General features: G+C 39.1%; 1 protein-coding gene across 2 annotated transcripts in view; it reads left to right on the top strand.

Moving 5' to 3' along the window:
- The window catches only part of LOC130838143 (cytochrome c oxidase assembly factor 7), a 42,977-nt gene that overhangs the window by 6,860 nt on the left and 21,471 nt on the right, over window positions 1–14,646 (top strand). The window contains exon 3 of one of the 2 annotated variants that reach the window (XR_009049631.1): window positions 9,374–10,916. Coding sequence is in view for 1 of the 2 variants with exons in the window: in XM_057710900.1 (XP_057566883.1) it covers window positions 9,374–9,822 (449 nt within the window). In the remaining variant the exon portion in view is untranslated. Of the gene's footprint in view, window positions 1–9,373; window positions 13,144–14,646 lie in introns of those variants that run through there. The other variant, XM_057710900.1, reaches the window with a different exon arrangement.

The following is a 14,646-nucleotide window of genomic DNA, read 5'->3' as shown; positions in this document are numbered from 1 at the left end:
GCCATTTAAATGTCTTAAGAAAGGAAGTGGAAAGTAACTCTGATATATCACTTTGATGAAATATTCTTAATAAAACATATTAAGAAGGGTTTGTAATGGGAAATGAAGAACACTTATGATTACAACATGTAAAAACAAGACCAAACTACATTGAAAAGGTACAAGGAGGAAATACACCAAAAATTAATAGTGGTGGTCTCTAGGATGTGGCAACAATGGATGATAGGTTAGTGATGATAATTGCAAACAAACCTTTATCTCCACCCAAACTGCATATAGTTGACTGTTTACTAGAAAATTTGACTTGAAGTTCTTACAGCCATCTCATACTTAACAAATCTAATTGGAATTCTTAATTGATTTCTTTTTCTCCCAAATATTACACCCCTGTTGTCTTCCATTTTAGCAGGTGGTATCTCTCACTATCTAGTAGCTCATGGCGAGTTTAGCTCTAAAATGTCTCAGATCTGTCCTGTCTCTCCCTTTCCTGCTGCCATATTTATCCAAGCCACCTTCCTCTCCTGCTTCATTAATGCAGGTCTCTAACCTTCTTTCCATAAGGCAACTAAAATGAACTTTTAAGGATATAAACCATGGGTTCAATAAAATATATGAAGCAACTGTTTTCAGACATTGGAAAATAGGCAGTGCAGTACTGTGATCCCTGAGAAAAGGGGAATACACAGGATGAGCCCTATGCATGATTGCTTTGGCTTTCTGCCTAGAGGTGCTTTTCAGACTAGGCACAAAGAGGTGGGAGCCAAGTAGAGTATGATAGTCTTGCTGAACTGATGAGGCAGAGGTCAGAGTTTCTGGCCACTGAGGCTCCTGGAGTTTGCAGGACAGGATACCAGAGAAGAAGGAGCTACACAGATAAGGAGCTCCAGATATCCACATAGGGGTGCTCTTAAGTCTTTGGCTCAACATTAAGCTGCACATGCATAGGGAGACTCTGAGAAGCCTTGCAGTGAAAAGCTGTTGGGGAGCTGTGACCTGAAAAGAGACTAGAGGTTTCACTGTGTTGAGAGTTGTTTGAATCCCACAACCCAGAATGGAGAGACCTCAATGAATACCATAGACATTCAACTGAGACTGTAGAAAGGTTCCAAAACTTAGAAACAAGTCTCAGAAGGATCAGGCTGATTCACCAGTGAATTAGTTACCTGCCAGAACAAAACAGTCTGTAGTAAAAGGTGAAAGATTTATGTGATCTGAAGAGAAACCAGAGTATAACAGTCTTTAAATGAATACAACAAAACCCAGAGTGAACAAAGTATCATCTACAAAGTCCAGTGTAAAGTAAGAAATTACTAAACAGAAAAAAGCAGTCAATAGAAACAGACCCAGATGTGACAGGGATGTTAGAATTAACAGTCAAATATTTTTCAACAAGGAAAATAAATTTATTAAAGCGTTCAAATAAAAGATGGACACAAATGAACAGATGGGACATCTCATCACAGAAATTGAAACTGTTAGAAAGAACCAAATGAAATCCTGCAATTGAAAAACATAATATCTGAAACAAAAAATTCACTGGACAGGCTTAATAGCAAATTGGACACATCAGAAGGAAATAATAAGTAAATCTGAAACATCAGTGAACTTGACAGGATGGTAGATGTTATGTAAACTGAAGCACTGAGAGAGAAAAAGCATAACAGCAACAACAACACAGAGCCTCAACCTATGGGGTTCAATATCCCTTAATCTAACATAGCATGTATTGGGATCCAGAAAGAGAAGAGATTGGGTCACGAAAAAGTATTTGAAGAAATAACAGTGTAAAATTTCCAAATTTGATGAAAAATATCACTTCATGGATCACAGATCCATGAAGCTTAGTGAATGCAAGCAGGATAACCAATGAAATTGCACCTAGACATATTATTACCATTTGTTGAAAGCCAAAGATAAAGAGAAAATCTTAAAAGCAGTCAGAGAAAAAGACACATTGAAGGGAACATTGGTGAGAATAATCACTGACTTCTCATCAGAAGTAATTTAAGACAAAAGAACAACAGCTTTTAAGTGCTGAAAGAAAAAACTGTAAACTCGAGTTCTACTTTAGTGAAAATGTTTTTTTAAAATGAAGATAAGGAATTCCCTGGCAATTCAATGGCTAGGACTCCACACTCTTAATGCCAAGGGGCTGGGTTCAATCCCTGGTCAGGAAACTAAGATCCCACAAGCCTCATGGTGTGGCCAAATAAATAAATAAATGAAATAAATTCATTTTCAGATAAACAGAAGTTGAGTGAATGAGTCACTAGCAGACCTGCACTGCAAGAAAAGTTAAGAACAGTTGGATTGAAGGAAAATGATAAAAAATGGAAACTAGGATCCATACAGAAGAAGAAAGCACACTAGAATATACATGTAAATATATGACTTTTTCCCTCATTTCTTAATGTCTTTAAAAGACTGCAGCACAAATAATAGTAATGCATACTATACTATAGGGCTTACACTATATAGAAGCCAAACAAAAAAGTAATATATTTAGAAGTAAAACTTGACAGCAATAGTACAATGGATAGAAATGTGGTAAATGAAAGTGTACTACTGTAAGATTCTTACATTATATGTGAAGTGTAATATTAATTCTTGGTAGATTGTGATTAAGTTAAGGATACACAGTATTATCACTAGATAAACCACTGATAAAAAGAAGTATTATGAAAAAGCCGATGGTGAGAATGAAATGGGCTGCTAGAAACATACAATTCAGCAGAATTGTAAGAAAGGGAAAAAAGAAACAAAAAACATTTGGGACAAATGGGAAACAAGTAAGACTGTAGACTTAAACCCAGCTATATCAATAATGCATAAAATCTAAGTAAACAATCCAGTAAAAGATTTGTCAAGCTGGATATAAAATCAAGATGTAACTATATACTGTTTAAATAGAACATTGGCAAGAAGGAATTCTCAAAACTGAAGGAATTTAGAGGTTGTAGAATCTATACACTTTTCTGGAAAAAAATCTATTGATAACCAGTAAATAGGTGAATCAAGAGAAATAATTCAGGAATGGAGAAGCTCTGATGAAAAGACTGGTGATGAGCACAATCTCATTTAGAATGAATATTGGGCTAATTAGGGTTACTAATAGAATGTAAATATTGATAATGTAAACCTTTACAGCATTTACTGAGCACTTACTGTGTACTGAGCTCTTTGTAATGATACACTACAGAATATGGATACTATTGTGCTTATTTTACACATAAGGAAAACTGAGGCTTTGTAGAGTTTAAGTAACTTGTCTGAGATCACACTACCAGCAAGTAATGGAGCCAGGACTGGAGCCTAGGTTTTCTGGCTACAGAGCCCAGGCTTCATTAACCACTGTGTTCTGTGTCTCCCTAAGTTGAAATAATATATCTAACAAAAAGTAGAATGTGGGAGAAGAGAGGTGGGTAGAAATGTGAGGTGACAACATTCTCATGAGTCAATACTGTCTGAAATTTGGTTAAAAAAATAAAAACAGTGACTCTAACCTTTTAATATTTTTAATACTCTGTAACTCTAGGGGCTCATTTAGGAAATTTCTCTGTTGAAATATTCAGGGGATGGAAAAAGATATTCTATGCAAATGGAAATCAAAAGAAAGCTGGAGTAGTGATACTCATATCAGATAAAATAGACTTTAAAATAACAAATGTTACAAGAGACAAGAAAGGGCAGTACATGATGATCAAAGGATCAATCCAAGAAGAGGAGATAACAATTATATATGCACCCAGTATAGGAGCACCTCAATACATAAGGCAAATGCTAACAACTATGAAAGAGGAAATTGACAGTAACACAATCATAGTGGGGGACTTTAACACCCCACTTACACCAATGGACAGATCATCCACACAGAAAATTAATAAGGAAACACAAGCTTTAAATGACACAATAAACCAGCTAGACTTAATAGATATTCTATAGGACATTACATCCAAAAACAGCAGATTACACATTCTTCTCAAGTGCACGTGGAATATTATCCAGGATAGATCACATTTTGGGTCACAAATCAAGCCTCAGTAAATTTAAGAAAATTGAAATCATATTTATCAAGCATCTTTTCCAACCGCAGCACTATGAGATTAGAAATCAATTACAGGAAAAAAACTGTAAAAAACACAAACACATGGAGGCTAAACAATACACTACTAAATAACCAAGAGATCACTGAAGAAATCAAAGAGGAAATCAAAAAATACCTGGAAACAAATGACAACAAAAACACAACGATCCAAAACTTATGGGATGCAGCAAAAGCAGTTCTAAGAGGGAAGTTTATAGCAATACAATCCTACCTCAAGAAACAAGAAAAATCCCAAATAAACAATCTAACCTTACACCTAAAGAAACTGAAGAAGAGCAAACAAAACCCAGAGTTAGTAGACAGAAATCATAAAGATCAGAGCAGAAATAAATGAAATAGAAACAAAGAAAACAATAGCAAAAATCAATAAAACTAAAAGCTGGTTCTTTGAGAAGATAAAATTGATAAACCTCTAGCAGGACTCATCAGGAAAAAGAGGGAAAGGACTCAAATCAATAAAATCAGAAATGAAACAGAAGTTACAGCAGACACCATGGAAATAAAAAGCACCATAAGAGACTACTACAAGCAACTATATGCCAATAAAATGGACAACCTGGATGAAATGGACAGATTCTTAGAAAGGTATAGCCTTCCAAGACTGAATCAGGAAGAAATAGAAAATATGAACAGACCAATCACAAGTAATGAAATTGAAACGGTGATTAAAAATCTTCCAGCAAACAAAAGTCCAGAACCAAATGGCTTCACGGGTGAATTTTTATCAAACATTTAGAGAAGAGCTAACACCCATCCTTCTCAAACTCTTCCAAAAAATTACAGAGGAAGGAACACCCACAAACTCATTCTATGAGGCCACCATCACCCTGATACCAAAACCAGGCAAGAATACTACAAAAACAGAAAATTGCAGACCAATATCACTGATGAATTTAGATGCAAAAATCCTCAACAAAATACCAGCAAACAGAATCCAACACATTAAAAAGATCATACAACATGATCAAGTGGGGTTTATCCCTGGAATGCAAGGGTTCTTCAATATACGCAAATCAATGTGTTACACCATATTAACAAATGGATAAAAACCACATGATCATCTCAATAGATGCAGAAAAAGCTTTTGACAAAATTCAGCACCCATCTACGATAACTCTCCAGAAGGTGGGCATAGAGGGAATCTACCTCAACATAATAAAGGCCATATACGATAAACCCACAGCAAACATCCTTCTCAATGGTGAAAAACTGAAAGCATTCCCTCTAAGATCAGGAACAAGACAAGAATGTCCACTTTCTCCACTTCTATTCAACATAGTTTTGGAAGTTCTTGCCACAGCAGTCAGAGAAGAAAAAGAAATAAAAGGAATCCAAATTGGAAAAGAAGTAAAACTGTCCCTGTTCGCAGATAACATACTATTCGTAGAAAATCCTAAAGATGCCACCAGAAAACTACTTGAGCTAATCAATGAATTTGGTAAAGTTGCAGGATACAAATTAACACACAGAAATCTCTTGCATTTCTACACTAACAATGAAAGATCAGAAAGAAATTAAGGAAACAATCCCATTCATCATTGCAACCAAAAGAATAAAATACCTAGGAATAAACCTAACTGAGGAGGTAAAAGACCTGTACTCAGAAAACTATAAGACACTAATGAAAGAAATTAAAGGCAACACAAGCAGATGGAGAGAGACACCGTGTTCTGGGATTGGAAGAATCAACATTGTGAAAATAACTATACTACCCAAAGCAATCTACAGATTCAATGCAATCCCTATCAAATTACCAATGGCATTTTTTCCATAAATAGAACAAAAAATCCTAAAATTTGTATAGAGACACAAAAGATCCCAAATAGCCAAAGCAATCTTGAGGGAAAATATCAGAGCTGAAGGAATCAGACTCCCTGACTTCAGACTACAAAGCTACAGTAGTCAAGACAGTGTGGTACTGGCACAAAAACAGAAATATAGATCAATGGAACAGGAGAGAAAGCCCAGAGATAAACTATGATCAACTAATCTATGACAAAGGAGGCGAGGATATGGAGACAGCCTCTTCAATAAGTGGTGCTCAGAAAACTGGACAGCTACATGGAAAAGAATGAAATTAGAACACTCAACACCAAACACAAAAATAAACTCAAAATGGATTAAAGACCTAAATGTAAGGCCAGACACTATAAAACTCCTAGAGGAAAACATAGGTAAAACACTTTGACATAAATCACAGCAAGATCTTTTTTGACCCACCTCCTAGAGTAATGGAAATAAAAATAAGTAAGTGGGACCTAAGGAAACTTATAAGCTTTTGCACAGCAAAGGAAATGATACACAAGACAAAAAGACAACCCTCAGAATGGGAGAAAATATTTGCAAACGAATCAACAGACAAAGGATTAATCTCGAAAGTATATAAACAGTTCATGCAGCTCATTATCAAAAAAACAAACAACCCAATCAAAAAATGGGCAGAAGACCTAAATAGGCATTTCTCCAAAGAAGACATACAGATGGCCAAGAGGCACATGAAAAGCTGCTCAACATCCCTAATTATTAGAGAAATGCAAATCTACAATGAGGTATCACCTCACACCGGTTAGAATGGGCATCATCAGAAAATCTACAAGCAGTAAGTGTTGGAGAGGGTGTGGAGAAAGGGGAGCTCTCTTGCACTGTTGGTGGGAATGTAAATTGATACAGCCACTGTGGAGAACAGTATGGAGGTTCCTGGCAAAACTAAAAATAGAGTTACCATATGACCCAGCAATGCCACTACTGGGCATATAACCACAGAACACCATCATGCAAAAAGACATGCACTCCAATGTTCATTGCAGCACTATTTACAATAGCCAGGACATGGAAGCAACCTAAATGTCCATCAACAGATGAATGGATAAAGAAGATGTGCTACATATATACGATGCAATACTACTCAGCTGTAAAAAGGAACGAAATTGGGACATTTGTAGAGTCGTGGATGGACCTAGAAACTGTCATACAGAGTGAAGTGAGTCAGAAAGAGAAAAACAAATATCGTATATTAACACATATATGTGGACTATAGAAAAATGGTACAGATCAACAAGTTTGCAAGGCAGAAATAGAGACCCAGATGTAGAGAACAAACAGATGGGGAAAGAGGAGCGGGGGCGGGGGGGGTGTGGATTGGGGTGGGATGAATTGGGAGAATGGGATTGCCATATATACATTACTAATAAGAAAAAAATATCAAATTGTATGCGTTAAAAAAAATATTCATATGAAGTTAGTTTCTTCAGTTTCACTTCAGTTTGGTTGTCTTAACAATAATTGCAAGTAAAATCAAAGTTAAATTTTTTATGACAATCCAGTCCTTTGAATTACAGCTGACCCTTGAATAACACAGGTTTGGACGATGCAGGTCCACTTACAGGTGGATTTTTCTCAGTAATCAGTAATATGGTAGTACTGCACAATCCTCTGTTGGCTTCATCTGCAGATGCAGAGGAGCCACGTTTAGGGAGCACTGACTCTTAAGTGTATTCTTGGATTTTTGACTGTGTGGAGAGTGGGCACCCCTAACCCCCGTATCGTTCGAGGGTCAGCTGTGCTTCTATCTAGCTGTCCATTCAGCCAGCAAACATTTAACCTGAACACATGCTGTAAAGATGACTGGAATGGTGTTCTTCTCATGATAATGCTGGTTATTTCTAGGTGGTATATTTAGAGTGGCTTCTTTATTTTTTTTCTTTTAAAAAGAATTTTATTGAAATATAATTGACATACAGTAAACTGCATATATTTGAAGTGTACAATTTGATATTTTTTTGTTAGTCATCTGTTTTATACATAGTAATGTATATATGGCAATCCCAATCTCCCAATTCATCCCACCCTAACCACCCCCCTCCCCCCACCCCTCTCCCCCACTTGGTGTCCATATGTTTGTTCTCTACATCTGTGTCTCTATTTCTGTGGAGTGGCTTCTTTAAAAACGAATCTTGAGGGACTTCCCTGGTGGCACAGCAGTTAAGAATCCGCCTGCCAATTCAGCGGACAAGGGTTCAGTCCCAGGTCCGGGACGATCCCACATGCTGCAGAGCAGCTAAGCCCCTGCACCACAACTACTGAGCCTGTGCTCTAGAGCTTCAAGTCACAACCACTGTGTCTGTGTGCCACAACTGCTGAAGCCTGCACACCTAGATCTGGTGCTTCGCAACAGGAGAAGCCACCACAGTGAGACGCTCACACACCACAATGAAGAGTAGCCCCTGCTCACCACAACTAGAGAAAGCCCGCACGCAGCAACAAAGACCCAGCACAGCTAATAAATAAGTAAATTAAAAAAAAATAAAAACAAAAAACTAATGTTGAGATACTTAAAATGTTTCTCTTTTTGAGAATGGGAGATTTGAAATGTTCCACTTTAAAAAAAAAAGAAAGAAAATTTAAAAAAAGAGAGCAAAACTAAAGAAAAAAGTGAGCCCTGTTACTGTCTCTCCTTAAAATATCCATTAGCAGTTTCCCATTGCTCCTAGGATTAAGTGCAGGGTCCTTAAGGAGACCCATCAGACACTCCATGTCTGGCCCCTGCCTGCCTCTCCAGCCTCCCTTCCTTAGTGACTTCTGGGTTCTAGCCACACGGGCTCCTTTTCTCTTTGAATCCTTTTCCTGCTGCCTGGAGCAGTTGTCTTTGCCTTTTTCTTTTCTGTTCTGGTTTTTTTTTTTTTTTTTCACTCCGTATTTTATTTTATTTTCCTTCTTTTTTCCATTATATCACAGCTCAAATGTCCCTTCTTTGGGGAAGCTTTTCTTGACCTCTCCTCCTAGTTCAGAGCCCTGAAACATTCTCATAGCATTCTGTACTTTTTCTCCGTATGCTTGTCACACTTATAATCATACATTTATTTGTGTGGTTGTTTAATGCCTGTCTCATTAGGCGGCAAGATTCACAAGGGCAGGGACAGTACTTAGAACCTAGCATATTAATTGGCAAATAATATACATTTAGTATATATTAAAATTAACAATTAATGAAGTGCTTATAAGATGCCATGATCTTGCTGTTTACCCCAGAGGTAGATATTATCATTTCACCCTTTTTACCTGTTTAGGCTTCCTTGTAGGATACCATTTGAACAGAAGATTCCATGGCTAAAAAAGCTGGAAGGTGTGTGCACTATACCAGACCATCTTCTTTTCATGCTGCCTTAGCTCAAAGTATATAAACTTTATTCAGGATTTGCTCCCTGGCTTTGGCCTGAGACATTCAGGTTCTGCCCTGGCTTGGGTTGACTTTTTTTTCCTTCCTCCCAGGTGGACTAACCCAGGATCTGAAAGCTGCCTCCAGCTGCTTTCTGATGGCATGTGAGAAGCCGGGAAGGAAGTCCATGGAGGCATGCCACAACGTTGGTCTCCTGGCACATGATGGACAAGTCAATGAGGATGGCCAGCCTGATCTGGAGAGGGCCAGAGACTACTACACAAGGGCCTGTGATGGCAGCTATGCCTCTAGCTGCTTCAACCTCAGTGCCATGTTCCTGCAGGGCGCCCCAGGCTTTCCCAAGGACATGGGCCTGGCATGCAAATACTCAATGAAAGCCTGTGACCTGGGCCATGTCTGGGCCTGTGCCAATGCCAGCCGCATGTACAAGCTGGGGGATGGTGTTGATAAGGACGAAGCAAAGGCTGAAGAGCTAAAAAACCGGGCCCGGCAGCTGCACAAGGAACAGCAGAAAAATGTCCAGCCTTTAATGTTTGGGTAGTGTGGCTCACCCTCCTAGGCAACAGACAGCTTGAGGCTGGCACCTCCTATTTCTGATGCAGCCCTTGGAGGTCAACCTGCTGGAGCAGAAAGACTTGGAATTTAATATCAGTAACTCTGATTACGTAGACCCAGTGCCCCAGAGTGTCACCTACTGGGATGTAGTCTGAGATGCTTATTTCAGTCAATATTCCTCTATCTAGTGTGATCCACATTTATGGGATCTTGGTTCTCAAACTCTGCAGTTCTATGAAAAAAAGCAAACCAGTGAGCCGTAGAGATTGTGGGGGTGGGAAGGAGGGACAGAGCAGGGAGTTGGAAAAATTAGCAGCCACAGGGCCTGAAAGAATCAAACATCATCATCACCATCACCATCATTATTTTAGTTGGGAGGGCTTAAAAAATCAGAAAGTATCTTGATTTGTATAATAGAGGGTTTAAGGAACTAAGAACAGTTAAATAATCATGACTGCCACCCTCTGACTTACATAATCATTGGTGTGGGTTTCTTTTTTGCCTTTAGAGTCAAATCTTTCAACACATTCAGAGATTTGGAGTTATGTTTGATGTAAAAGTTAAAGGTCATTATGCTTCAGGGTTGCCAAAGAGGATAAAACATAAGCCTTCCTTTAGTGGAGGCATTCACATGTTAAAAATTAACATCCCCCGGCCACTCATCTGGGACTGCTAATAAGGTAACTTGAGCTAGGGTTTTGTAAGCAAGGGCTTGGTGATACATTTTGTCCTTCAGAACTGAACCTTCTTAACTGTACCTGTGAATGAACTATTTTGATTGATTAGTAGTTTGTGTTATTAGTGTTCACTCCAGAGTCTTGGTAGGTTAGAGATTATGTTCTTCATGTTTGCTTTTTCTATTCTCTTCCTTACTTGACGCTAGGGGGCGAGCTTGTCATTTTCCTGCTGGTGACATGATCGTTATTTCTGTCATCACTTAATGTTTTTGGGCTTTCAGTTTTGCAGCTGTTCTAGAAGGAACGCATACTGTATGGATGAAGGTACTTGTAAGCACAGCCTGCTTGCTTCTCAAGTTGATAGAAGAGAGAGACTTTCCCAAGAGCAGAGAAGTTTTAAAAAGTGAGTTTATTTTTAAAATGCAAAGAAACTTTAGTTGTGTAGACCAATAAGCATATGAGAAAATTCTCGACATCACCAGTCATTAGGGAAATGCAAATCAAAACCACAATGAGATAATTACCTCACACCTCTTAGGATGGCTATTATCAGAAAGAAAAAAAAAAGTAATGTGTCTTGGAGAGGATATGGAGAAATTGAAAGCCTTATACATTGTTGGTGGGCGTGTAAAATGGTGCAGCCACTTTGGAAAACAATATGGTGGTTCCTCAAAAAATTAAACATTGAATTACCATTTGGTCCAGTAATTTCACTTCTGGGTATATATCCAAAAGAATTGATAGCAGGGTCTCCAAGAAATATTTGGACACCCATGTTCATAGCAGCATTCACAAAAGCCAAAGGGTGGAAGCAACCCAAATGTTTATAGATGGGTGAATAGAGAAACAAAATGTACATGCATACAAATGGAATGTTATTCAGCTTTGAAAGGAAGGAAATTCTGACACATGCTATGAAATGGATGAACCTTGAAGACATTATGCTAAGTAAAATAAGCCAGTCACAAAAAGAAATACTGTATGATTCCACTTAGATGAGGTATTCTTATCTTATAAATACCTAAACTCATGAACTGAAAGTAGAATGGTGGTTGCCACATGTTGGGGGGAGAGGGGGAAGTGGGGAGTTCTTTAATGAATAATAGTGTTTAAATTTTGCAAGATGAAAAAGTTCTGGAGATTAAGCTGCACAAAAATGTGAATACACTTAACACTACCAAACTGTATATTTTGACATGGTTAAGATGATACATTTTTTTTTCCTGGCTGCATCGGGTCTTAGTTGCGGCACATGGGTTCTTTGTTGTAGTATACAGGCATCTCTCTGGTTGTGGTGTGGGCTTCTCTCTAGTTGTGGTGCATTGGCTCCAGAGTGTGTGGGGCTCTGTAATTGTGGCACACAGGCTCTCTAGTTGTGGCACATGAGCTTAGTTGCCCCGAGGCATATGGGATCTTAGTTCCCCAACCAGGGATCGAACCTGCATCCCCTGCATTGCAAGACTGATTCTTAACTACTGGTCCACCAGGGAAGTCCCTATGGTGATAAATTTTATGTTAATGTATATTTTACCACAATTTTTAAAAAGCTGTAAACATTTTTTTTTAATGCAGGATTTTAAGTTTTTGATTCTAAAAGTAATATGTTCTCATGAAATGCAGTTTGGTACACAGCAGAAGAAACAGTTATCCCTCGCTATCTATTAATCACCTTCCAGCATACTTTGGCCCAATAGTGTTGTTGTTTAACCATTTTTTTTAAGAATCACATCTTTTCAATTGAATAATGGGTTTTGTAATCTTGAAGAATTAAGTTAACTTGATTTTTGGTGTCAGACGTGCTGGGTTATTTTTATGGACCAGTTCCTGCCTGGGACCCGTGGTGCCAGCCTTCCTTGGATCACACACTGAGATGGGGCTGGGAACGATGGAGTGAGCATTAACAGTGTCCAAATGTTATGTTTCACAAAGTCTATTAAAATGCAAAGAATAATAATATACTGTCCAGCAGAGGCCAAGGCCATTTCATACACAGGTTGCTATGGGAAGGAGTAGGTTCATAAGAGCCAGCATGGTTGAGTTTCTCACTTTTGTGCAACCTCTGAGGCAAGGTTTGAAAATGGGTTTTCACACTCTGGTCTCAGCAAGCAAGATCATTAGTCTGTCTGTTGGCCAGCAGGCAACTATTTCCAACATTTTTCCTCCGTCCCAGGCTTGGGCTGGGTGGTCTAATGGGGAAGAAGTTCCATAGTTGATGGGTGGTTTGTGTTCTCGTTAGTATTCTCATTAAAGTCTCACAGTGTAGCACTTGGTGCTGTGAGAAAGAAAGGAATCAGGAGTCCTAGAGAGGCAGGGGGAGGTGGGGTGGGGGGGCTTGAGATTTGGGTTTTATCTTGTTGGTCATGCTGCGTCACTGATGGGTTTTGAGCGGGAGAATGAAATGATCACATTTGGAAATTAGATCTCTGTAGTGTGGAAAATGGATTAAAGAGGAATACGAGGAGGGTGGAGTCAAGCATGGGGTTAAAAAAAAACCCACATTTTTAGCCTGAGCGTATAGATGGATAGGGGAGCCATCCATATTGATTTGGAGCCTGTGAGATCAAGATGGGAACAAAAAAGCTTTTTTGAGCTGTTTGCTAATTTAAAATAAAATTTTGAAATACTTTATATTTTAATTTGTCAAAGTTTGATGAAATTTCTTGAAAAGTTTTGTGAGAGGCAGCATGGCAGAGGGAAAATGCCTAGACTTCAGACCCTACGGATGTGGGCAACTCTGGCTTACTCAAAGAATTACTAAGCGTGAGTGTTAAAGAATGAGAAAATACAAATTACAAAATAATTTTATGTATTTAAAAAGCATTAAGTAATCACTTCGGGCTGCATTGGCTTCCCGACATTAATTTTGCAGTTTAAATCTCTTATTTTGAATTCTGTGTTAAGCTTGGGAGCACCAGACTCTTTCCAGTTCTTAGGTCTAAAGGTCTTAACCTGGGTTCCAATATGGGTTTTGCTTTTTATTGGCTATGTGACCCTGGGCAAGTTACCCGACCTTCTGGGTCTCAATTTTGTCACCTCTCACATGGGGGTAACAATGCCTTCTAGTAGGGTTGTTAGGAAGATTAAATAGTAGCTCTTATCATAGAATGATAACTATTTCTTTAAAAACATTTTTATGGGACCAGATTTTACAATTAGATGATTGTTCTCTCTCCAGGTGGCAATGTTAGCTTGTGAGGTAGTCTAGGTTTTATAACAGGCTGCCTTTGCAGCCATTCTTTTCATATCCAGGGAGCTGATGGGCCTCAGCTCTCTAGGGGTATACAGGGCATAAAACAGCTGCAGGAGGCAGGCCTGGTGAGGAGGTGGGGGTGGGGCCTGCCTCCTGCCTCCTCCCTTCTCTGCTGCCTCAGTGGAGAGAGAGTCACTGAGAAGACTTGCACCTGCTGGGGGCCCAGAGTGGAAACTATTCCCAGCTGGTGCCCCTCCCCAGGCTTGAGGAATGGTGATTGTGTTACAGTTTATAAATCAGGCCTCCCCACTGTCTAAAGGGGAAAGGCCAAAATTCTTTCCCCAACATATAAGTCTCCCCACCCCCATGATACAGTCCCTTCTCCGTATTTAGCCCCATCTTGTTCCTAACAAGCTTCTGCAACAGGGAACTGCTTGTAGTTTCTGCTTTACCCCCTCCTGTTCCTGCCCGCCCCACAAAAATAAAAACAGAAATACCCAGGCTGGTTTTTTTTTTTTTTTACTGCCATGCTTTTTGTTTTGCTGGTTCCTCTGGAATGCCCTTCTACCTTTTAAGTAGAATGCCCTTCATTTTTTAAGGTTCTGGAAGCATTTCCTTCACCCCCAGGCCAGGATGGAGGCTTTCTCTGCCCACTAGTGTCCCGAGTTTCCATCTGTCACAGAGCTAATCACACTGTGTTATTTGTGTATTTATGGTCTCCACGTCCAACAGGACTCTAAGTTCCTGGAGAACAAGGACTTGAGCCTGGGCACATCTAGGCCATCAGTGGCTGCTTGCTGAGATGAACAGCATAGCATGGCATCTTAGCCTCCCAACCACCCTAAGACAAATCAGGCTCAGGCTCCTCTGCACATCCAAGAACTGGTGTAAGCCACAGGGCTGTACTGGTTTTGAAACTAACTGCTTATCAAGAAATCTCCTG

This window comes from Hippopotamus amphibius, chromosome 1 (genome assembly GCF_030028045.1).
Source record: "Hippopotamus amphibius kiboko isolate mHipAmp2 chromosome 1, mHipAmp2.hap2, whole genome shotgun sequence".
NCBI lineage: Eukaryota > Metazoa > Chordata > Mammalia > Artiodactyla > Hippopotamidae > Hippopotamus > Hippopotamus amphibius.
The sequence above is the reverse complement of the archived record's forward strand: the minus strand, read 5'-3'. Positions and strand labels throughout refer to the sequence as shown.